Below are 25,540 nucleotides of genomic sequence, written 5' to 3'. Positions count from 1 at the left end.
CGAGAAGAGCGGGGACCGGGGAGTGCGTGCAGGCGTCTGACGTCGAGGTCACGAAGTGTTCGGTCGTAAATAACGCCCTCTCCGGCGCAACACAGAACTGTCAGGAGAGAGACGCAAAGGGGGCTTTGCCGCCGCAATAAAACGAAGGTTGTAACGCCGCAGCAACAATGGCTGCGAGGCAGGGAATAAGAGCTGGGATGAGGGAATGCCAAGGCGAAGCGAGACCCAGTTCCCGTTTAACTGCGTGAGGAGTGCCATCGGCACCGAGTGGGGGGAAAAAACAAAAACAGGTAGCCATACTTAGAGCCACGATTATTGCGTGGATGAACGTCACTCCAGGCTAGACTCGACACCACTATACACAAGCTGTTCTTTAGAATGCCTACTGGTAGATGACTAGAGACAATGAAATATTCACGGATTCATTTCGCGCCAAGTTACATCACATGTAACTTCATATTGCTTCAGCGATTGGCTCACAGTTTATCTGAAGGACTCTGAGCCAATGAAAAAATCATTCAACCGAAGAAGTATCGAATCGCAAGCATGCCAGTCGACAGGTCTCGAAAGTGAAAAGCCAATGAGCAGGTGGCATTTGGCCGAGTGTGTAGGGGATTGTGGAGTCCATCCTAAAGGTAATCGAAACCGTGAATATTGTCAGTTCCTACAGATAGGGCCATGTAATTTTTCCAGTTCCTTCAGATAAGGCGATGTAATTTTTCCAGTTCCTGCAGATAGGGCCATGTAATTTTTTCAGTTCCTATAGATAGGGCCATGTAATTTTTCCAGTTCCTTCAGATAGAACGATGCAATTTTTCCAGTTTATTCAGATAGGGCCATGAAATTTTTCCAGTTCCTACAGATAGGGCCATGTAATTTTTACGAAAATATTTCCAGATCAGTTTGTGTGTTAAAACTTTGTAGCATTGTCTGTGTTTCGTAGTTAGCTGAGTGGAATGGCCCGGCCAAATAGGGCAATGGCTGCCAATTACAAGGGAAAAATCGCTAGTGCAGGCATACCTTATTGCAGTCTAATGAGAGATCAGATTATTTCGCGGGAAATACATGGCCCCACCCATAGTTAACAAGGTCGCAACTTTTTTGCGAGCTACACGTGATCTGGTAAACATCTCTTCTCCTGGTCTATATCTGGTCCAGCGTGATCAAGAGAGTGTCAACAGCATTGAAGTCCGATCATCGACGCGAAGAGGTTGTATAAGTGTTTCAAGTCTACTTTATGCGCAAGGACTCAGCAAAATAATCTTAGCCTTTGTGCACCACTGCACGGAGGCCGAGACAACAATGTACCTTCTGTGATGTTGAGGTAGGGAACACAACAGCGCTACGCAAACGACGCGATAGACCAACGCGTAAAAAGAAAGGGTTTTCACAAAAAAAAAACACATTGTGCAAAAATTTACATGAATATTATTGTTCCAATTAATAGAGACCTGAAAAATTCGCGGATTAATTTTGTGATAGTCTAGAATCCAAAAACGTTTGCCTTTTTACTGCATCAGTGATTGGGCCACAGTTTATCTGAATGATACTCGGCCAATGAAAAACCTTAAACAAAAGAAGTATCGAATCACTAGCGTCCCAGTTAACAGGTGTCACGAGTCAGTAGCCAATGAGCAGTTGTAATTTTCCCGAGTGCATAGAGGATCATGGAGTATATCCTACAGGTCATTGAAATCACGAATTTTTCCGGTCTCTACCAATTAAAAAAAAAATAAGGGCACAGCGGAGGGACTACGGTGGGAAGTGTTAAGTCTCCTTGTGAACTGACTTGCAGGATGGGGTGCGCTGAAGACGTAGCGCCTGACGCAGAATGTGCAGAGGTCTGCGGTGTCCTCAGCGAGAAACCTCAGGGGTGAGTGCCGACTCTAGAGACACGTTCTGCTCAGGAAAAAAGAAAAGTTTACGACATCACGGTACCACCTCTGCTGCAACTCAGGGCCTTCGAGCTCCACAAGATTCAGACCAGTTACAGTAAGAAAAGAACTAAAACTCACCAAAAATAGCATGGCGAACTGGAGGGTTTTTGGCTCGGAGTTGCAGCTATGTGTTGCCAAGCCCAAATAGCACCTTAAACTCGCCTCTGCTTGGATAATTGTGCTGTTCTACACGAATATGGTCATGGGGGTAATTTTGGCGTTATTATTTGGCAACAATCCACACCACGTGAATTTTTTACTTTGTGAAGCCTAGAGACCGGGAAAATACGCTGATTCATTTCGTGTTATGCTAGAATTCAAACACACGTACATTCCTGGTTCTTCTATGGTTGGTTCCCACTTTATTTGAAAGACCTTAGATAAATAGACAACATTCAACCAGAGAAGTATCGAATCGCAAGCATCCCAATAATTGACAGGTCTCACAAGTCAGTAGCCAATGAGCAGGTGGCATTTGTCCGAGTGTATTTCACAAATCCCGCATGATTTAAACGCGTAGATTCATGCTGCTGCGAAGTCGGGCTGATAAAAGAGCACACACTATGTTAATGTCTCAGCTACTTTATCTGGTTTGAGTAACTTAATACATGTTTTAGGGTCTGTTTTACACCCCATGTTGAATTTTTTTTTTTCATTTGCTGGTCATTACTTTTATTTAAGAGCTGTTTCCAAATTCTTAACACGATACCTCTCTTATATTTTTTTTGTAACTGATATTCTCAACCGCTATTTACTAAATGCAATATAATGGGTGTAAAAAGACGCGCAATTGATAGGGCCATTTATTTTTCATGAAAAGATTTCGAGACTAGATGTATGTATACAGTAGCGTAGCCAGTATTTGTGTATTAAGGGGGGAGGGGGTTAAGAAGCGGGGGGTCCGGGGGTCTTCCCCCGGAAAAATTAGGGTTTTAAGGTGTAAAATAGTGCTATCTGAGCATTTTTCGGTATTTAACTTTAAATATTGTAATGGTAAAATTATTATTAATTTTTTAATAAAAGAATTGTTTGAGTGATGAAGTAAGAAATTAATTAAAGATATTTTAATCAATCCAAGTGCCTTGTCCACGTCCACTCAAAATCATAAATCATGCTCGAAGCTCGACAATACAAAAAAGAAGGAATAGAAATGGTTGGGTTTCGGCAGAACTGGCCTATTCCTGGAAACAATTAGCTTTAGCTTTAAGAATTACCCAGTCACCACCTGCTTATAATTACCGCGCTGGTTAAATACAATAGGTGTAAGATATTTGAAAACTTGGGACCCGTCACGGCGTCACAACCTTATAGCTTCTGCTCGCGACAGGGGTAGGGGAAGGGAAGGAGAATCGGTAGGGCTCGCTTACTCTTCCCCTCCAGTGCAGTGGCCGGTGATAGCAGTAAGACACCCAGGCTTATAGCTAACCCGCTTTCAGATAAGAATAAAATGGTTAAGGGGGGGGGGGGTTAGAACCCCCAAACACCCCCCCCCCCCTGGCTACGCCCTTGTACGTATAAGTACGCATTATTGTCTATGTTTCGTGGTTGGCTGGGTTTATTTCAGGTGCATGTCTACTGTCAGCACACCAATCACAGCCATCCAGTGCGGAAGCAAACGCGTCCTGAATGGCCTGGCCAAATAAGGCAATGGCTTCTCTCGCAGGCGGCCGCCAATTACAAGGAAGAAACTGCTGGCACGTGTTTACCAATCTTGCGAAAGTGTGTTAGTCTGTTTGTCCTTTCACGCAGCAACGGAGCAACGGGTTGACGCGATGATTTGCATATAGATAGCGCATGGGCAGGAGAGTGACATAGACTACATATAATTATGAAATTCCACCCCTAAAGGAGTGAAAAAGGCGTAAATTCAGTTTTATCATAGAAAATAATAGAATGTAGGCCATAGAAACACCAACAGTGAGTTTGTGTCGTTTCTCTATGTCCGCCACATGGTAACATCCTTCTCCTTGGCGAAACCCATCTGCTTACTGAAACTCGTGGCTGATAGAGATTTAAAGGTGCTAATGACAGTATAGTTTATAACCTCGAATATTTAACGCGCTATCGTTTGGTGCGTCCGTCACGTTTTGCCTAGGAGTTACCTGCCTTCCCACAAAATGTAAAGCTGAAGATGGCGTCCCGATTTTGCTGATGCGTAGCCTTGAAGCAGCGAGATTGTGCCATCAATGGGACTTTAAAATAATCGAAACTTCCCTTTTTACAAGTGATTGTTGTACCGACTTGAAACTCGGTAGTGATGTTCCTTGCAAATCTGTATATAGCCCGGGCAACGCTGGCTCAGATCAGTTGCTAGTGCGGACAGCACAGTGAGAGACCAGTGCGTCGCGGAACTGACACTGTCATCATTGCCGGTAGGGAGCCACCCGGTCCGCCTGCCTGTCTGTGGCATCGATCCAGGGGGCTCGCGGGTGCCGCCCATCACCTCTTGGCATGTGTCTGTGTGTACGTTTTTGATGTTTGGGTGTAAGCGATTCTGGAGTCTGTGGTAGGGGGTGGCTGTGGTGGAATGCTGGTGCCTGTTTGCGTGGGTGAACGTGGTGGTTCGGGGAGTGACGCGCTCACGAGATCCGCCAGGGGTCCGGACAACGCTGGGTACTTCAGCTAGTACTAGTAATCCATATCGCAGCCCAAAGGGGAAGGCCAGAAACGCTGAAGGCCGGACAGGCCGGACCCGGGCCGCGTGTTCCAGGAAGGGCGCGGACGCGCCGGGCTCCAGCGACGGGCTGGGGGCCGCCTGGAAGTTCTGGAGGCGACGGCGACACATGCTCACTCTGCTCGCCTTCTTCGGCCACATGATCAAGGTCGTGCTCAGGGTCAACATGAACGTCGCCGTCGTCGCTATGACGGAAGAGGTCCCCGTCACCGCCGAGAACGGCACCACGGTTTACGTACGTAATTTCCACGTGTCAGGTCAACACTACAATCAATTGAAGAGCTATTGACAAAAAATAATAATATTTTTAGGAGAAGCAACAATCCCTCATTCTTTTTCTCATTGGTACTTAAATAACGAGAAAATTAAACTGTAACATAAATAACAGTTTTTTATGCCTCTTCGCAGATACCTAAAATAACCAGAACACTAAATTAAATAAGCTGCACATTAAATAAACTTATCCCGAAAACTAATGCTAAATCATGAACAGTAAATTCACCAAACTCTCCCTTTTACTAAAAACTATAGGCTCGTGCCACGACTGAGACCTCAATAATAACTAAAACAGCTAAAAGGCCTCAGTACTCTCCTTTTAACATAAACCAATCAAACCGTAGCTCTAATATTTCCTCACTGGAGGTGATGGTATTGGTACGCCCCCGCGGGCACCGAGCCCAGAGCTCTTAGCAATGGCGGCCCGGGACTGCTTCATTAAGCAGCTATAGCGTCGGTGGTGTCGCGCAGGTGCGGGAGTTCGACTGGGACGCGCCCACCAAGGGCCTGCTTCTCAGCGTGTTCTTCTACGGCTACACGCTGACGCAGCTGCCTGGAGGGATCCTCGCCATGAGGTTGGGCGGCCACAGGATGTTCGGATGGGGCATCGCCTTCACGTCGGTCACCACCTTGCTGACCCCTGCCATCGCCCGCACGCACTTCTACCTGCTCATGGCCGTGCGGCTCGCCGAGGGTCTTGCCGAGGTGAGTGACTGTGACCCGGACCCGCCTGGCGATAGCCATGTGCCTAGACACGCTAGTCTCCTTACCTGATGTTCGGGTGGGGCATCGCCTTCATGTCAGTCACCACCTTGCTGACCCCTGCCATCGCCCGCACGCACTTCTACCTGCTCATGGCCGTGCGGCTCGCCGAGGGTCTTGCCGAGGTGAGTTACTGTGACCCGGACCCGCCTGCAGATAGCCATGTGCCTAGACACGCTAGTCTCCTTACCTGATGTTCGGATGGGGCATCATCTTCACGTCGGTCACCACCTTGCTGACCTCTGCCATCGCCCGCACGCACTTCTACCTGCTCATAGCCGTGCGGCTCGCCGAGGGTCTTGCCGAGGTGAGTGACTGTGACCCGGACCCGCCTGGAGATAACCATGTGCCTAGACACGCTAGTCTCCTTACCTGATGTTCGGGTGGGGCATCGCCTTCATGGCGGTCACCACGAGGTGAGTGTCTACAACCCAGACCCGCCTGGTCTGTACCTAATGTTTGGGATGAGGCAGGTCTGTCTCCCCCATCTTCCCTCAGGGTTCTCCGTTGCCATGTTCGCTATCACATTACATTCTCGTGGCACGGGGTGCCACCACTCGATACCATCACTCAGATATGACAATACTTTATGAACGAATATTCGGTCCCAAGTGGTTAGGTGCCAATTATAGTCTTGGATTTCTCATCTTGCCGATCAACAGAGCATAATTGTATGGCGTAAAACACTATGAACAAGTAAACAAACATAACATTCTCGCTTACAAGCAAGTTTCTTGCCCAATAAACACTTTCACCTTAGACTTTTCAAGTTAATCTGACATGAATGTCCTGCTATATCTCGTATGAGTTGTGGTGGTTACAGGAATTTTCACGAGAGTGTATTTGAATAAATAAATAAAATTATAATTTCCATATCAAAAGAAATTGTCAACATAGGGTTTGAACAGTTACATTATCATCATGCACTGCTTCCTATGTGGGTTGTACTTTCAGGTGCTGTGACCACCACCTTGCATCACCCAAAATAACATAATGTCTTCAACGAGATATCAGATGATTTTCCATAACTTCAAGGGGGAAACTAGCCCCCACCCCTTATCACCCTCGCGGCCACCACAGCAAATGAGTTTTTCTCACGCTTTTTAACACTTAACCAAGTGTCGATAATTCAAAGTATGTTTTCATTATTTAATAAGAAAATAATAACAATAAAAATAATCATGTAATGCATATTATTGACTGGAAGGTAGGGTTCCACTTCATAGTTCCTTGTTTGTACCTAAGAATAATTTTTTTTTCATAGCAAAAGAATCTAAGTGGGTTTCGTTGCAGTATTAAGTCAATTTAAGTTATGAGTATTTAACTAAACAACAAGAAACATTTAAAGAACTAAAAATAGCTGGCTTATAATTAATAAGGTTTAAAAAACCTGTCTCATTGGTCCTGAAACAATTAGAACTGTAATGAAATATGTGACTATATTTGGCTGCTGCTTCTGTGAACAAAATACTTCAAAGATTTTCTGTGGAACCTCCGAAGATAATCTGTTTCAGAAAGTCTGGAAAATGAACAAGATTTCTTTTGCATCCCAGATGTCACCATTTGATGAATGAATATATGAATGAGATGGTGTGGTCCATGTAGTTTTTGGAGTGATCCTGTGACAGGGCTTCCTGTCGGCCAGCATCGAGCTGCTTTGGGGACGGTGGGTGCCGGTCCATGAGAGGAGTCGCCACGTGGCCTTTGCGTGTTCGGGCATCCCATGGGGCGACATCGTGGGGCTTTCCATGTCAGGGCTGGTGGCCAGTAACCTGGGCTGGCCGGCCATCTTCTACCTCACAGGTAACACGTGCCCACCATCGAGCTTCTGTGGGGACGGTGGGTGCCGGTCCATGAGAGGAGTCGCCACGTGGCCTTTGAGTGTTCGGGAATCCTGTGGGGCGACATCGTGGGGCTTTCCATGTCAGGGCTGGTGGCCGGTAACCTGGGCTGACTTGCCATCTTCAACCTCACAGGTAACATGTGCCCACCATCGAGCTTCTGTGGGGACGGTGGGTGCCGGTCCATGAGAGGAGTCGCCAAGTGGCCTTTGAGTGTTCGGGCATCCTGTGGGGCGACATCGTGGGGCTTTCCATGTCAGGGCTGGTGGCCGGTAACCTGGGCTGACTTGCCATCTTAAACCTCACAGGTAACACTTGCCCACCATCGAGCTGCTTTGGGGATGGTGGGTGGACGTCCACGAGAGGAGCAATTGGAGCAATGCAGCACTTTGGAACTTTGGAGTTCTTGTAGCTATGGAGCCCTATCCAAGATGGTAGGATAAGAAAAAAAACGAAAACAACATAGGCGCCATTAAATCATACTGGCCGATGTAATATGTGCCTTGGCATTAGTGGTGCGAGGTCATTCTGCCGGTGGCTTCTGTAGAGGAAGGAGCCATCGCCATTTTTAATCGTATAATTTCACCGGGTTCGAACCAAAGACTCCCGTCTTGTGCATTTTTAAATTAAAATTTTATAAATTATTTTTTGTTAGTTTCAATTTTTTTTTCCGTATTTTCTAGCATAAAATTTGTGGATTTTAAATATGGCGGCCGTAACGAAAAGTACAACGTTCTAGAATAAAAGATTTCATATGTGATGTAAGTAATATTTTTATTCAAATTTTTTATTTAAATTGTAATTAAGAATTTTTAAAAAACTTTTTACTAATAAATTACATGTTCAGTCTCGCAGTAGATTAAATGAGATTAAATCGAACATGAGATTAAATCGAGCGAACGATCGAGATGAATTAAGTAACTAAACAATTAGGGAGTGCGTCGTTTGCCCTACAGGCGTTTGCCCTAAACACATTTTCGAAGCATATTCTCGCATTCCTCATTCCAAACAGGCGTTTGCCTTAAAAGCGTTTGCCCTAAAGGCGTTTGTCCTAAAGTCGTTTGCTCTACAGGCGTTTGCCCTACAGGCGTTTGCCCTACAGGCGTTTGCCCTAAAGGCGTATGCACAAAATTTTTGATAATCACATTCGGACCAAGCTCCGGCATTTGCCCTAAAGGCGTTTGCCCTAAAAGAAGTTTTTCGACAGTCGTTTGCCCTACAGGCGTTTGCCCTACAGGCGTTTGTCCTAAAAGTTTGCGAATTTTCAATAATCCGAAAATGAATGCTTGCCGGCGTTTGCCCTAAAGTCGTTTGCCCTACAGGCGTTTGCCCTACGAACCGTTTCGAAGATAGATGTCTTTACGTGTGTCGCCCCTGTTGACAAATGTTGGAACCATTCTCCAAATGAGTACAAAGTTCAAAATTCACAAATTAGATGGCAGCACATACGGTTTGCTTTCCCAAAGTTGAAGTCTAAGAATGCAGCTGGTAATTGAACCTTACTTACAACAGATGGTGCGCCAATCTCAGTGACTGGATTGTATTTTTTAAATCATTTTTTAACAGAGATGTTGATGATTTAATATTTTACATTGTTGGGGGGGGGGGTAACTAGCGAACAAATTAACTTAATTTAATATTGCTGCTATATATAAAAACAAGCGTTAGCAAAAGGAGCTTACAAAATTTTATTATCCTTGCCTGCTGGAATTTTCACTTGAAGTCGTCCAAAAAAACGATGACCCTAAAATAATTTAAGGCAGAGGATTATACATATGCATTTATCAAAACATTTTCAGTGTTTAAAAGTTACTGTTAAAATAGTCTTTTAGACCTTCATGCCTATTTTCAATTTTTATATAATATGTGCCCAACTGAATCTGTCGTTTTATTAATATGTTTGTAGAATGCGGTGAAAATACTTCCATCGAGAGTGTGCATATTTTGCTAATTCGCCCAGACCATCTATAGCTTAACCCCTAATAAGTTTTATGGGAACAAGTGAAGTATAATAAAAGACTGATTTAATGTGTGACATCCAATGAAATGTACAACTTTTCAAAATGCATTTAATCATATCATCCATATTGCCACAATATTTGAATGAATGTCATAGGTATGAGTGTAAACTAGGAACGATTTTGATATGTCGTGGAATGTACAATAATGAATTACGTAAAAGTATAATACACAAAGACAGATCATTAATTATAACTCTGTTTCAGATGCTAATGAATCAGCATATTCGCAAAAAAAGTGCAATTATAGTTAATATATTTTCAAAACAATTAAACAAACAGAATTTACTGGAAAATATGTTATTCATAACTTAGTAGGAGCAAGTGACGTCTTTTCACCATCACCTATGTTTAATAAATAAATACGTTATTTGTTATTTTTGTTTTGTCTCATTGCTATGTTCATGCTGTGCTGGAAAGACTTCTAGACTTCTAGATTGCAATGACAGTTTTATTTTTGAGCGCGCAGTGTATGCCATGTTGTCTACGTGTCGTCTTTGAAATCGTACAAATGACTTGTAGCTTTTATTAGTTTAGTTTCATATTTTGACATGGTTTATGAATCAAAACAAAACATCAATTTGTATACAACCTTAGTACACATAACATGGTAATTGTATGGTTTCTCAGCCGTATTTATAGTGATATGCGATTACGTAATAGAAAAGGTTTTTTCGTGTATGCTGCTGAAAGAGTTCACTCCTTAAAATTTTATTTATGTGCTATGTGATGAATGCCCTATTGCGATACTTATGTAGGCCCTACCCGGCAGCCTAGTATTGAGAGCTAGGGCGGTTTAGCATTGAGCTTGAAACCATTGTCATCAAATCCCACTCGCAGAAAGCAGTGCTTCACTTGTTTTTATTTCGTTCTTATTCATGGACACTATTACTAAAATTATTTAATACCGCGATTTGTAGTTTTTTTTATAAGAATATATGTATAAAGTTACACAAATGTTTCAAATTAATAGTTTTTAGGGTATTCCTTAGTAGGCATACTAGGCAGAGATTTGCTTAATTAAGTGTGGTAGGGACGACATTTGGAAATTTCTGTGATTGTTCGGAAAATGTCTTATATATAACATAATATTATTTGTTTATATTTATATATATGCAAGTGATTGATTACTATCATGTGTTGAATATTATTATTACTAATTGCGTGGGCTAGTTTCAAAATTTCCCGATATTTTATAAAATTTATTTTAATTTGTAACTTATGTTTTAATATTTGTTATTAAATATGAATATATTTTGTCGCATATAAGGCAGGTTTGTTACTAACAAACTCAACATTTTCGGTTAATTGGAAAACAGTACCCTTCCCCCTCCTTTTACCCATGTATGTGAAGTATAATTACTACAGTTCATACTAGGTAACTTATTATCCATCTCAAGTTTCTTTCGACACATAAATAGCGTGACTTAGATAAATCGAAAGTAATTAACCTCACAAAAGCTTTGAAGATAAAGGCTGTATTTTTTTTGTCCTTTTACATTTTGTTTCCGTGTCATACTCATTTGAATCGTAAACAATATGGATCGGTATAAACTGATAGACTGTAGTTGATACCGGCCCAACAATATGTCACATTCATATGAAAGCAGTTAACATTTTTGCATTGTTGCAACGAAAGTATTTGTATCAGGAATTCAAATATGCGCTTTTTTTATTTTTTTATGTGCCTTCTTTTCTTCCCCTTCCCCTTCTCCCTCTAAGGACATAATGTAACGCATTAAATAACAATACAACGGAGTTGACAGTTGTCTTTCTCGGAACATAACCGTCAAATATCGAGTAAAAAATATATTTAACAATATATAAAGTATTAATATTGTATAAACGAACATATAATTTAACGTTTTGAGTTTATTATTCGCACATTAACCATCATCACTACTAATGCATTTTGACAATTCAGATAGGCGCTATATGCGTAAGTAATTACTTATTATGTTTTTCTTATTTTTATTATTAATAACGTATGCTTCACAATTAATACTTAACTTAGTAATTTTGTTTAATTGTTCTTTTCAGGTATCAATATTATTTATTTATTTTTGTTTTGTGTCTGTCAGGTTACACAGCTTGTTTACCTCTTGAAACATGGGAAATTACCTCGGCTACCAAATCTATAGATTATCTATTTTCGAGATGAAAAGTCTATACAAAAGTACTGACGAAACAACTATTAAAAGCCTATTTACGTTATTGTGAACTAGAAAATATAGTTTTTAATTTTTTTTTTTTAATGTTTGTCTATTTGTCTGTATTTCTGTTCCGGCATCAATTGAAAACTACTGGTGGTATTTTGATAATTTTTTTTTCAAACAAAGGTCTTCGGATATCGTATATACTATGCTATATGAAATTGCGGAATTCCACCCCTAAAGGGGTGAAAAAAGGGTAAATATGGTTTTAAGATTAACAATTGAATCTCCAAATTTAATGTAGCAAAATGAAAGATATTTGGTACCAATAATAAACGTAACTTACTGGAACTAATAACTGCAAATTTTAATTACTAAATTCAACCCCTAAGCGGTTAAAAAGGGGTGAAAATTGTGTTCATGATTATAATCATATCTTTGAATTTAATAAAGTTTTACAAAATATAATGGGAACCAATAATAAACACACAAGAACTATAAACAACAAAATCATCATATTTCGAAATTCAACCCCAATGGGTGAAAAAGGGATAAATATCGTTTGAAAATTAAATTATATCTCCAAATCTAATAACGCGCAGTAAAATACCATGGGTACTAATAATAAACATTCAAAAACTACCAACAAAAATTTTATCATTTTGCAAATTTCAACCCCTAAAGAGGTGAAAGGGGTACATATATATGGTTTTAAAATAAAACTTTTATCTGTGAAAATAATCTATTATAAGAAAAGATATTGACCACCAATAATAAACATACTAATTCTACCAACCACAATTTTTCCATTTAGTGGAATTCAAGCCATAAGCTGTGAAAAAGGGTTATAAGTATATATATTTTTTTAAAATAACTAAGTATAAAGAAAAGAAATGTTAGTAATAATAAAGACTTAAAAACTACTAATCAAACTATAATCATTTAGCGAAATGCAATCGCTAAGAGGTTAAAAAGGGGTGAATATGATTTTGAGGTAATTAATGCAAATTATGGAAACCCCAGAACAAAACGAACTGGAATACTTCATTGTGTACTTCAGCTGTATGTTGTGTACACATTACGAAATAAAATAGTATGAACAATATGTAGGAGTTTAACCGCATTAGTACTATTATGCTAATTAAGAAAATGTTTAACAGCTAGTATTCGCATTATTTACCTATATGCTCGTAATATTTTAAGTAATGATAGCGTAATGCACGTCTGACAGCTGAAATTGAAATAAGCAAAGCCCCGGGAAAAATGTTGAACCTTTTTCCAGCGATATTTTTGTTAAATCGCCAATACTGTTTTTTTTATCATACGATTTTTTTTGGTCGAAGACCTTACATCACCTTATGTTCCGAAATATTTTACAGAAAAAATATTCGATAACATTGAACTTAGCGCAGGGAACCATCTGTTGGTGAATCTAGGAAGTTCATACCAAACGAATTCCCACCAAACCTCCATATAGGCTTACATTAGTGCCATCTAGCGACGTTTTTGTAAACTTTGCATTTAGAGGGAAAACATTTATTGAGGTACTACCACCTGCGGAGGAAATATAAACTACAAGAACACTGTTTGAATCGATACATAATTGAAAAAACCTACATTACCCAAAATAACCTAAACTTCATTTACCCTAAAGTCATTTGCCCTACAGGCGTTTGCCCTAAAGGCATTTGCCCTAAAGGCGTTTGCCCTACAGGCATTTGCCCTAAAGGCGTTTACACAAAATGTTTGATAATCCCATTCGGACCAGGCTCCGGCATTTGCCCTACAGGCGTTTGCCCTAAAAGAAGTTTTTCGAAAGTCGTTTGCCCTACAGGCATTTGCCCTACAGGCGTCTGCCCTAAAAGTTGGTGTGGTTTCGTTAATCCAAAACATAAGTGCTTGCCGGCGTTTGCCCTACAGTCGTTTGCACTAAACGGCATTTGCCCTAAAGTCGTTTGCCCTACAGGCATTTGCCCTACGTTTAGGGCAAACGCCTGTAGGGCAAACGATGTGTACCCAACAATTAAAGTAAACCATTTTTTTATATATTTTCTGTAAATTTTCCAAATTTATAACTAAATAATTACAGAATTTCAAGATTCCGGTCAATGTAATGAAGGAGGCTTCGGACGGCTAGCTTTTAGGAGTCTTAAGGTGCTTTTAGAAATTTTCGTTTTTTCAAAGGCAAAAACGGGAAATGTTCCCTAAATACAGGAGTATTTTATTTATTTGGAGTTTTTTTGATGCATTTTGGCACCAAGATGGCCGCCGTGACGTCAGAGGTCAGTCGGTCGGTCACTGACCCCACCACACACCGCGGCCTGTAACCTGTCCCAGGACCGGCTAAACTACACTACTAGTGTTTTAAAACGTATTTCAGGCTGTGTTTAAGCGTGCGAGTGCCAGATAGAGTCCTGACAGAGACACAGTGGCCCAGGTCGCCTCGCAGTCGAGTTGCGATGTTGGTCGGACGGCTATTGGTTGTCTCCGCAGGGGTGTGCGGCCTGGCGTGGTTCGCCTTCTGGTGGTCGGGCGCGAAGGAGCACCCGCACCTCGACCCGCGCATCTCGCCGCAGGAGCTGGACTACATCCGGCGGTCGCTGGGCCCCGCCGTCAACACCGTGAGTCCCTCAGCTCGCGCACCGTGTCCGTGATCCAGGCGCTACACGCTGTCATATATTCAGGACCCTTTTTGACGTGACAACGTCTAATAAATCGATGAACGCCGGCTACACGCACGTAAAAGTGTCCCGTTACGCTGTGTCCCGTTTTATATTTACAGTTATTACAGATAAACGTGTAGACTTTTTCAATATTTTAACTTTCACGAAATGAAAAATATATACAGCGCATACTTTTTGCATAATTAGCTGCCAAAGTTACATTTTATCGTTTTTGGGTTGTACAAATAATAAGGATAATTTAATTTATTGCAGAACTGAAACTTTTTAGGTGGCTACTTCAAGAAATTGTTTGAATTTATCTCAGAAAATAATAATTAATTTTGGCCTGGCATTTCAAAATTCTCAAATTTGTTACGATTTCGACAGCCAAGAAACATGAAATGAGTTCCTGCGAATGTTTTCTGTTCCAGGAAGGCCGCATCCCTTTCGTGGCCATACTGACGTCACTCCCTGTCTGGGCGATTTTGGCCGCAGGCATGAGCAACTGCTGGAACCACTACACGTTCGCCATGCACCTGCCTTCCTACTTGAAAGGTGGGTTGCAGCTAGGGTTACCAGACGTCCGGCAAAAGGAGGACATGTCCTCCTTTTTATGTATTTTTTTTTGCGTCCGGCCGGATTTTCCTTAATGCTCCAAAATGTCCGGCTTTTTTATAAAGTGAGATAATTCCTGCAGTTACACTCTGAGTAAAGCGCGCGGTGCGCGCAAATGCGCTGTCGCAGCCACCCCACTAGTAAGTAGTTCTATGACAGCTTGACAGAAGCACGTGTTTTTAATATGCTGTATATGCGTAGTTTGTTTGATTTTTTATACTGAAACTGTATTAAATGCCAAAACATTGTAAAATATCGTACTCCATTGTAATTAATTCATGGCTTTTTAAGAAAATATGTTGTCCTCCTTTTTAGTGAAATGTCCTCGTTTTGCGAGCTGAATGTCCTCCTTTTTTATTATCAGTGTCTGGTAACCCTAGTTGCAGCAGCGAGGAATGTTCCCACACGTGGAGGTATTAGTCCGTTGAGGGCGTGTCTGCTCTGATTTTGAAGAAACTCTGGTTTTGTAATTGGTTAGCAAAGCAAACCGTAGCTGTGTCAATGTTTCTACTAGAAGTAGCTCGAAAATAACTGCCCGAGAAGAATTTTAAAAATTCCTTCATGAAGTGAGTATTGTCAAAGAAATATTTTAACAACACATCAGCAAGTTATATTAGCGTTAAACTTAATTACAACCAAAATATGATTTATTATCCAGATGGCGAAGCGAGGTGAAGGGAAATTCTCATTTTGACCTCAATTATTAACATGACAAAGAATAGAATTACCCAACCCCTAACTTTCTACCTCCATTCCCCCACATTTCTTCAACAGTTACTCTGTGAACAGTTCTAAATAGAGCCCTATAGTCAGTTTGCACATACTTAAGATTGGGTCATCTGACTTAATTTAAATATTTTATTCAATCCCTCGGAATCCCGCCACTCAAGCAGTAGAATGTTTCTAGTGGCTCAGAAGTTTCATGTTACATTGAAGTATGACCCTTATTAACACAGGTTACAATTTCTTCATGTCCTGCTTGATGGTATAACTGTATGGTGTTTAGTACTGACGACATCCTACTACTAGGTGTTATGACACGGTGCTGTGTTATATTTTTCAGTATTTTTGCACAACGGGAAGGGTTTTACTTTGCACTGCCATGCAAAATTAAGTTATTGGCGACAGGACTCTCAACATTTGGCAACTGACTGGTACTCTTACATTATGAGAACTATACCAATGCATTACTAAATGTTTTCAATCGGTTCAGATTAATCCTATGAGTAGAGATCAAAAAACAATTCCCGGGTTCAATGATCTCTGGGATGGAATCCATACTCGGGAAAATATCGCCTGCTCATTGGCTGCTGACTTTCAAGACGTCTCAAGTGGGTAGGTAGCTTGAGATTCGGCTCTTTAGTTGAGGTGTATATCATTGGCCCACAGTTTCCCAGGTTAACCTGTGAGCCAATAGCTGAAACAGCACAAATGTTTAAGTACATTTTATGAGTTTAAGATTATTCATGAAATGGATCAGCGAATTTCCCCTTTCTCTATCCACGATGCGTGTGGGATTTATGAATCTCTATCGCAGGCATAACACTTATCTTAATAACACCAACCACTCCAATGGCAGAATTTCCCAGTTGTATATACTTTCGGCAGGAAAAAAAAGCGCTGTAAATAGAACGACTTTCGATAAGACGGCAGATAACAGTGTCATACGTGCCACAACGCCTCGCACGACAGAAAATGCGGATTATTATCGATAATTCGACACTTAGGGCAGTTCACTATATTATACAGATTTTTTTTAGGTCAAGCAGGACGATACCCGACATCTTGGGTCTTTTCAAGTCAAGTCAAAACTCCCGGTACACAATTTGTACGATCTGACGTATCGTCTTTTGGACCTGGACTCACTCCGAAAAAAATTAGTAACGATCCATTGACGAATAAATTAGGTGCATTCAGTAAAAAAAAACCGGTAATTATTACTTAAATTTCACTCATTTGGAACAGTTAAAACTAATTCGAATAGAGAGTGAAGGTCAAAATAAATTGATAATGGCGACTTTGTAACATAGTTATAATTTCACTAAAATATATTTATTTAATGAAATCATAAAATATTCTAAACACTTTAAATTTAAAAAAAGTAAAATAATTAGAAAGATCAAATAAAGTATGGTCAGGGCTTATCGAATCCCGTTCCAGTAAACTTGATTTCGGTTTACCAATGTTTCCAGATAGCACTTCAGTCAGATACAATGATGGTTCCTTACTACAGATGAATAAAATTGCCGATTTCGTCTCCTATATAACTAATACGTGGTGTGTATTATCGATGGCGGCGTGCATTTTTTCGTGAAAATATCCAAGCGCCCATGAGACTGCAGTTTGGTATGTCTGCGCCAGCTGTTTCTTCCTCGTGATTAGCGGCCGCCTGCGAGAGAAGCCATTGCCTAATTTGGCCGGGCCATTCAGGACGCATTTGCTTCCGCACTGTATGGCTGTGATTCATGTGCTGACAGTTTACATTATACTATACTGCTGCTAAACTTCTTCGGTGTGTTCTTACTGCTGGTGCCAGTACCATTAATAGTACTCGTTTATTTATATATAGACCCTTTTGTTGTGTGTGTGTTGTCGGGACGATATACACTGGCTGTCACTATTTTTCAAAATATATATATAGACATATATATATATGTGTCAATGGTACTGTTATGCTCTTGTACTCTGACCCTTAGAAACATGCAAAAAAAATGTTATTTATCATAAAACACACACTCTTGGACACAGGTAGCTAGGTAACATATATCAACACATAGGGATAGAATTCAGGTTTTTATTAATAATAAAAATTGCTATTCATCAGGGACAACTAACATATGTGTAGAGATAAAAATCAATATTAATATAATTAGATAAAAAAAATCACAGAAAAACAATCCTAACGATACTGAACATGACTCGTGGATATGCGCTTATGTAAATTAAAACATCAGGAAAATACGTAGCACACATGAATCGTTCACAAAAGTTCGTTAGTGTATGTTCAGAAAATAAATCAAATGATGTTTTTACGGACGCATTCTTACATACCAGAAAATGTTTGAAATCATAGCACAATTAATAATTAGTATGATTACTGTTTATGTTTATATTTGGGTTCGTATTTGCCCGGCTAGCTCAGTCGGTAGAGCACGAGACTCTTAATCTCAGGGTCGTGGGTTCGAGCCCCACGTTGGGCGCCACTTTCTATACTATACTGCTGCTAAACTTCTTCGGTGTGTTCTTACTGCTGGTGCCAGTACCATTAATAGTACTCGTTTATTTATATATAGACCCTTTTGTTGTGTGTGTGTTGTCGGGACGATATACACTGGCTGTCACTATTTTTCAAAATATATATATAGACATATATATATGTGTCAATGGTACTGTTATGCTTTTGTACTCTGACCCTTAGAAACATGCAAAAAAAAATGTTATTTATCATAAAACACACACTCTTGGACACAGGTAGCTAGGTAACATATATCAACACATAGGGATAGAATTCAGGTTTTTATTAATAATAAAAATTGCTATTCATCAGGGACAACTAACATACGTGTAGAGATAAAAATCAATATTAATATAATTAGATAAAAAAAAATCACAGAAAAACAATCCTAACGATACTGAACATGACTCGTGGATATGCGCTTATGTAAATTAAAACATCAGGAAAATACGTAGCACACATGAATCGTTCACAAAAGTTCGTTAGTGTATGTTCAGAAAATAAATCAAATGATGTTTTTACGGACGCATTCTTACATACCAGAAAATGTTTGAAATCATAGCACAATTAATAATTAGTATGATTACTGTTTATGTTTATATTTGGGTTCGTATTTGCCTTGGCTTAACTCAGTTTATATGGTAGAGACACGAAACTTGTACTCCCATTTCACCTCTGGGTATCACAAAATAAAATAATAATTTAAATCTTGGAACTAATAATTCATGACGTAGTTCAGGATAATTGACACCTTTTACGTGAAAACTAATCAGTTTTTAGTCAAATCGGAGTTATTTACGACGAAATTACATACAGCTGGGTATGTCTATGGGCGATACAAAATGCAAGATCTTTACTTACAGATTTTCACTCCTAATAACATATCCGTCAGAATATGCCCTTATAATCTTACACATTATTTATTTATACGTCGTTTAAGCTCATCCTGAGTGTCGGATGGCATAATCTAGCTAGCTATATTTCAAATTTAAAATAGGCCTCGCGCCTTTGCGTCGGCATCAGACGCCTTCATACAACCAACCTCCTAATTAATACGTTATAGACGCCTCACATCTAAAACACGGCCTCTCATTGGCCGAAACCAAAATCGGTTAGCGTAATTTACAATATAAATACCGTAAATAACACTTATTAATACAATTGAAAACACAAAAATGCGGTAAATTTAAAACGAAAATTTCCAACAATGAAAATTTCTTTAAGTAATACCCAGAATAAAATCATCGTTTATTCGTTAAGTTCATTAGTCCTTAGAGGGGTATACTCAATTGGCTGTCCATATAAGTCCATTTCAGGTCATAGAGCATAGCTCTCGTAGATATACATAATTAATAAAAACTATATTTAAATAACTTTTGCGGGCGAACAATATACAAATTAAATAATAAAATTTCATAATAATAATAATAACAATCAAAATAATAAGACTTTATAAATAATAGTATCATTAAAATAAGTCATAACTTTCTGTGCATTATGAAAATAGTAACAGCACAACATGCACCTGAAATAAACCCAGACAACCACGAAACATAGACAAAGCTACGAAGTTTTAACACACAGCTGGTGTGGAAATTGTTTTTCGCAATCTTTTCGCGAAACATACACACGTCCCTAATTATCGAGTCAACGTAGGCGAGACGTTAAGCTCAGTTAATAAAAGGGATCAGCACAGTTAGAAGTTATAAGTAAATTTACGTACTTTTCAACGAATAACTCACCTGAAATAAACGTAGCATTCTTTATTTCAGATAACTAGAGACCCGGAAATTTCGCGGATTCATTTAGTCGCAAGCTAGAATGCAAACCTTCAAACTCTCTCACTGTGTTCATGATTGGCACGCAGTTGTTTGGACACGCCCGTCTACGACCGTGAGCCAATGATGCCCAGCTAGGAGAGAAGTAAGCGAATCAGGTAGTGCCAAATAACAAGAATAAAAATGTTCTCGCTAAGAAATCAACCAATGGGAAAGTAAACATGGGTCGAGCACACCTATAACTTTGAATTCTATCCTGAGGCCAGATGAATCCACGAAATTTCCGGGTGTCTACAGATAACTATGTCTTCGTACAACGCCGTATTTCGACTTCAAAGATTTTTTTTTTATGTATAGGCCTACATAAGATAAACACACACGTGGAAGAAATAATAATTTAGTTTTAGTAGTAGTCTCAGAAGTTCTTATATGTTTTGCTTACATGCCAAGATTATTCTTGTGAATTAATTTCCAAAGTATGTGAACTTAGCACCCGTAGATTTAGGAACACGACGATACATTTACGATGGTCCTTCGTACTTTGCAAGAGCTTGGTGTGTGTGACTCGGCCGCAGACGTGCTGCAGTTCGACCTGCAGGAGGCGGGCATGCTGGCGGCGGTGCCCTACCTGGCCGAGGTGAGCCTCATGTTCGCCTTCGCGCACCTCGCGGACACCGTCGTCGGGGGCCGCCTCGCCGGAGTCACCGCCGTGAGTGCAGCTCGCCCTCGTGGTCTCCTCTGGGCTCCACTGGTCTCCACTGGGCTCCACTGGGCTCCCCTGGGCTTCAGTGGACTCCAATGGGCTCCCATGGGTTTCCAGTGGACTTCACTGGGCTTCAGTGGGCTCCCCTGGGCTTCACTGAACTCCTATGGGCTCCCATGGGCTTCAGTGGACTTCACTGGGATCCTCTGGGCTTCAGTGGGCTCCACTGGGCTTCATGGGCTTGGACTTCACTTGGCTTCCCGGGGCTTCAGTGATTGGCTCCACTGGGCTTCACTGGGCTTCATGGGCTTTAGTGGAGTCCACTAGGCTTCATGGGCTTCAGTTGGCTTCAGTGGGCTCCACTGGGCTTCATGGATTGGACTTCACTTGGCTTCACTGGGCTTCAGTGGACTCCACTGGGCTTCAGTGGGCTAGGACTTCACTTGGCTTCACTGGGCTTCTCTGGGCTTCAGTGGGCTCCACTGGGCTTAAGTAGACTTCACTGGGCTTCATGGGCTTTAGTGGACTCCACTAGGCTTCACTGGGCTTCAATGGTCTCTAAGTCGACTGTCCTTAAATTTTTGACCTAACGTCGTCTGAAGTCGTTTATCCTAAAAAAAATTTGTCCTAATGTCGTCTGTCCTGATCGCGGGACCAACACCGGGTGCGTGGTGGTTGCAGAGCCGCAAGGTCTGCATCTGCGGCTGCCTGCTGGTGATCGCGGGAGCCACTCTGCTGGTGGCACGCGCCAGGCTGCCCGGCGCCGTGCTCGCCTGCCTCAGCGTCGTGCAGACCTTCGACGGCGTCGCCTGGAGCATGATGCTGTGAGTGGCCCGCTGCCTCTCGGCCCGAGGCGTGCCGCCATCCGCGGCGGACGGCGCCAACACAAAGGGATAACTCTGTACTTTGTGGTTTGCCAAAGACGGGGTTTTTGTCATTTCTTTCACGTCTTTCTCGCTCGTATCGGAGCCGTTTCATTTTATAGCTTAAAATTTCGGTCTGCTGATCAAATGGTTCTATAGTCGACGTAGCTGCTCCGGCAGCGAATTCTAGCGGTGGGTGCGGAAGTTCGCGTCAAGAAATGTAGTCGAACACGCAATTTTCGTATAGACGGCGCCTGGGTCTCCGTGGAGGCACTAACAGAGGAATAACTAGCAGTGCTAGCTGAGAGATGAGAGAGAGAGAAAGGAGAAATAATTATTATCGGAATATCGGTTGAGGTTTTTCCCCCAGATTGCTCTCGGATAAAGATCTCTGCCAAGACGATTTTTTTTCCCCCAACCTTAGTTTAAATTTAAGAGAGGTCTAGGCAGGGTAGACTATTACTGAGTCTCAGGTCGAAGCTATACGGTATTTTCATGCAGGGTTTTATTCATGCAGGAGGGGTAGCATGCATCATGTCTTTACATTACATGTCTACAAACACAAATAAGGTAGTGCGTCTTATACATGCATAGTTCTTATACATACATATAGTTACATAGTTATTATCCCATATAACACCTTGATTATACCACACATTAGTTTATGATGTTAACTACGAATGTTTGTAACTGCCATCTATGGGAGGCTGTGATTCCAACTTGTGCAGGAAGTACTGTTATCATGAAGAAGGCTGTCAGGCAAAGTGAGTTATTTCAGTTTCTGATGTTTAGGCCAAAACTTACACAAGACTTTTGTTCTGCACTTTAGCGTAATGCCATTTATAGCACAAAAAAAATAAATAAATGTGTTTATTGCATAGCCGTTATCAAGATCCGGAACGCAGAGACCCACGATGTAACTTAGGCAGCCTGGGAGTAAAAACGGCAAACGATTTCAGATGAAGAGAATTACTATATAGTCTATGTTCACTACGATGAAGATGGGCAGTTTAGGTAGCAAACTTGAAAAAAAAAAAAAAAAAAAAAAAGGATTTTCTGTAAAGTCTGTTTACGGAAGATAATTTTACGTGATAACGTCATAAGAAAACATTGATGAAAAATTGCATACTTTTTAATTTTCAAATATTATTTACAGTTTTTACAAATTTAATTTAAATAATTTGTTTAAATAAAATCACGAAAAATTAGTTTAAAAAACACGCCTTAATCTGTTTGATATTATAAGTAGAAGATTATCTCTCACGGTGGTTGGCCGGTTCTTGCACGCTCGGCTCAGGCGGAACGTGACAATTTTTCGTGCGTGCAGCCAGCGTTCATCGATTTATAAGACGTTATCACGTCAAAAAAAAAAGTTTTATCGTTCTTGTGAATAATTGTGGAACATGTTGTTCTGTCGTTGAAGTGGATCGCTGGAGCGTGAAGTTTCGTTTCTACTCAAACATCGAGGTCTCCCGCCGCTGTGCGCAGGGTGAACCAGCTGGACATCGCCCCCGGACACGCCAGCATCCTGACGGGGCTGCACCACACCATGTGTTCGCTGACGGGGGCCACGGGACCCATCCTCACCGGCTACGTCACGGAGGGCAAGGTCGGCGACACTTCTGGGAGGTTCCTAGTCGCCGAGGCTCTGAACTGTCGCTCGAGCGGGATCAATATTTTGATAACGCCAGTAAAGCTCCCGTGCATGGTTATTTCTCACCTACACTCTTTTTAGAATGTTATTTAACCTGAAAATACAGGGTATAATTATGGTTACTATTTTATAAGTACAAACTAATGTTTATTTATAAAATTATTTTACTTAAAATTAACACACAGCGAGTATGTACCTATATTTATTTCACACACTGACGTAAAAATGAAAATAGTCACAGAAAAATAAAATTAGTGTCTATGAAAATCATAGACGCTGGCTACAAAATAACTACTTATGAAAGTTAAACATTAAAAAATAAATAGGGCTGTGGCCCGGGCACTGGACCCAGGGGTCCACCTAGCCCCACCCTGGTGAAGCCATGGCTAGGATGTAACACAAAAAAAAAAATTGGTTGTCTGTAAAGTCGGTTTACGGACGATAGTTTAACGTGACAACGTCATAACAAAACATTGATGAAATGATAGCATACTTTTATGAATAATATTGAATAATTTTTATTGAATTATCACTATTTTGTATGGATACAAAGAAGGAGTGAAATGAAATATACAATTTAATTGATAAATTTACTTTTATTTTCACTCATTAATTCAAATATGTTTATTACTTTAACGAACAGATTATTTTTAACTATAACTTTTATATATGTTTGCTATTTAACTTCTTCCAATCTGTGGTATTCTGTTAAGGATAGGACGATGATAGGAAAAGTAAGAAACGAATGGGAGTGTTTCAATTTTAATGTGCCTCGAAAAAGTCAAATCGATGGTTGTTCCAATCGAGTGTAAGAGAGATAGATGCGGCGCAAGCGTACAATGAGGGTAAAGGGACAATGTGCGTAACGGGACCTCGAGTCATCCTTTTTCGTACGTGCAGCCGGCGTTCATCGATTTATTAGACAATGTCACGTCAAAAATTTTTTTGTAAGTTGGTGATTTCTATCGAGCCACCACTCTGAGTACACCTCCTCCGTTGTTGCAGCGGGCCGAGGACTGGGTGGTGCTGTTCTACATAGCGGCGGGGGTGAACACGCTGGCCGCCATCTTGTACGGCGTGTGCGGCAGCGGGGAGACGCAGCCCTGGGCGGCGCGGGACAAGATGGCCGCCGCGGACAAGATGGCCGCCGCGGACAAGATGGCCGCCGCGGACGGGCGCCCCCCTCTCCTGGCCGAGGCCGGGGAGGAAGACGCCGCCAATAACCGCATTGCCGCGCGGGCAGGGTCGTAGCCAGGACTGTGCGAAGCGCAACCATTAAAACATTTTGTCTTAGTAAGTTGTCTTTTTAATTGAGTTTTAAAAACAAAACAAAAATGTCACACTAAAAATCTCAGGGAACAGTAGACGTTTAGAAGTCCCAACGTCTACACCTGGAAATGATTTTGCTCGAGAAAAGAAAACTAAACATTTTATATTTTGGTTTTCATTTAGGCCTACTTTTTAAAAAAATTGTTTTGTTAAGTCAATTGTTAGATGTCTTCGTTTAAAAGAATTGATACATATAAATGTTATTTAATACATGAACCACACATGTCAAGTTTGTATGTGAAAGACGTGCTTGCAACTTAACACGTGTGCAAATCGGCATTATATATAGACTACCTGGAACAAAATTATTCCTGTCGCTGCTATGTATGAGGCATGTTGGCGTGGATGGAAGAGGAGATGCATTTATTGTAGCCCACTATAAAGTTTACAATATCCATTCCAAATAAAGCTCTCTGTAACCTTATGAAGCTAACTTGCTGCAATTTTCGTATTCCATCTTTACTAGTTTTTTTTTAAAAAATCATTTAAGGGGCCTGTCTAGTCGGGGTGTACGTGTGTCGGCGAGGCGGGATGATGTCTCCTCTGGACTGGCGCGCTGTCTTCTCGTGCATAGGACAACTGCGGAATTTGAGCGGTGACCGTAACATTATATGTACTAGAAAAGCAGGTAAATGTGTAATCCAGCTGCCTGCTCAACTGTAGGTGCCCTTGGACGGGAAAGACTGCAGATGGTCGCTGCCTATCTGTGCTCGCCAATGCACGCGAAATGCGTGGACTTCACTCCCCCGCACTGGTGACTCAAGAAAACGAAGGGCAGCGCGCATACCACTCAGCAATCCAAAAGTTACGTCAATCTCATATTGCAACGAATCAGGGGCGCAAAATCTGTCGTGTTCTCAATGAGGGGTTGGGTGGAGAGAGAGGGGAGAGGGCACTAGAGTTTAAATAGTGTGGTTAAGAGCCCGTCTACAGTAGTCCGAACCTGTGCGTGGTCCGTGTCCTTATCTGAATGCGAGTGACGTCACATTGTCTCACCGAAAACTGCCCTGTCCACAATTGCGATGTCCGATGTCCGAAT

The 25,540-nt window shown here is 41.1% G+C and overlaps 1 protein-coding gene and 1 non-coding gene across 2 annotated transcripts; both read left to right on the top strand.

The window, feature by feature from the left end:
- The first annotated feature begins 198 nt into the window (after positions 1 to 198).
- Positions 199 to 24,469, top strand: LOC134537535 (sialin-like). Its single transcript, XM_063378062.1, has 12 exons — positions 199 to 635; positions 1,159 to 1,324; positions 1,796 to 1,873; positions 4,648 to 4,846; positions 5,359 to 5,592; positions 7,278 to 7,452; positions 14,155 to 14,282; positions 14,756 to 14,879; positions 20,528 to 20,661; positions 21,337 to 21,479; positions 23,007 to 23,127; positions 24,178 to 24,469. The coding sequence occupies exons 2-12, from the start codon at positions 1,317 to 1,319 to the stop codon at positions 24,421 to 24,423; spliced, it is 1,590 nt and encodes a 529-aa protein (XP_063234132.1). The 5' UTR covers positions 199 to 635; positions 1,159 to 1,316; the 3' UTR covers positions 24,424 to 24,469.
- Trnak-cuu (transfer RNA lysine (anticodon CUU)) lies at positions 18,067 to 18,139 on the top strand. Its single transcript has one exon. It is a non-coding gene; the product is annotated as a tRNA-Lys (tRNA).
- Positions 24,470 to 25,540: the final 1,071 nt, after the last annotated feature.

This window comes from Bacillus rossius, chromosome 12, assembly GCF_032445375.1.
Source record: "Bacillus rossius redtenbacheri isolate Brsri chromosome 12, Brsri_v3, whole genome shotgun sequence".
NCBI lineage: Eukaryota > Metazoa > Arthropoda > Insecta > Phasmatodea > Bacillidae > Bacillus > Bacillus rossius.
Note: the sequence above shows the minus strand (reverse complement) of the source record. Positions and strands in the feature narration are given on the sequence as shown.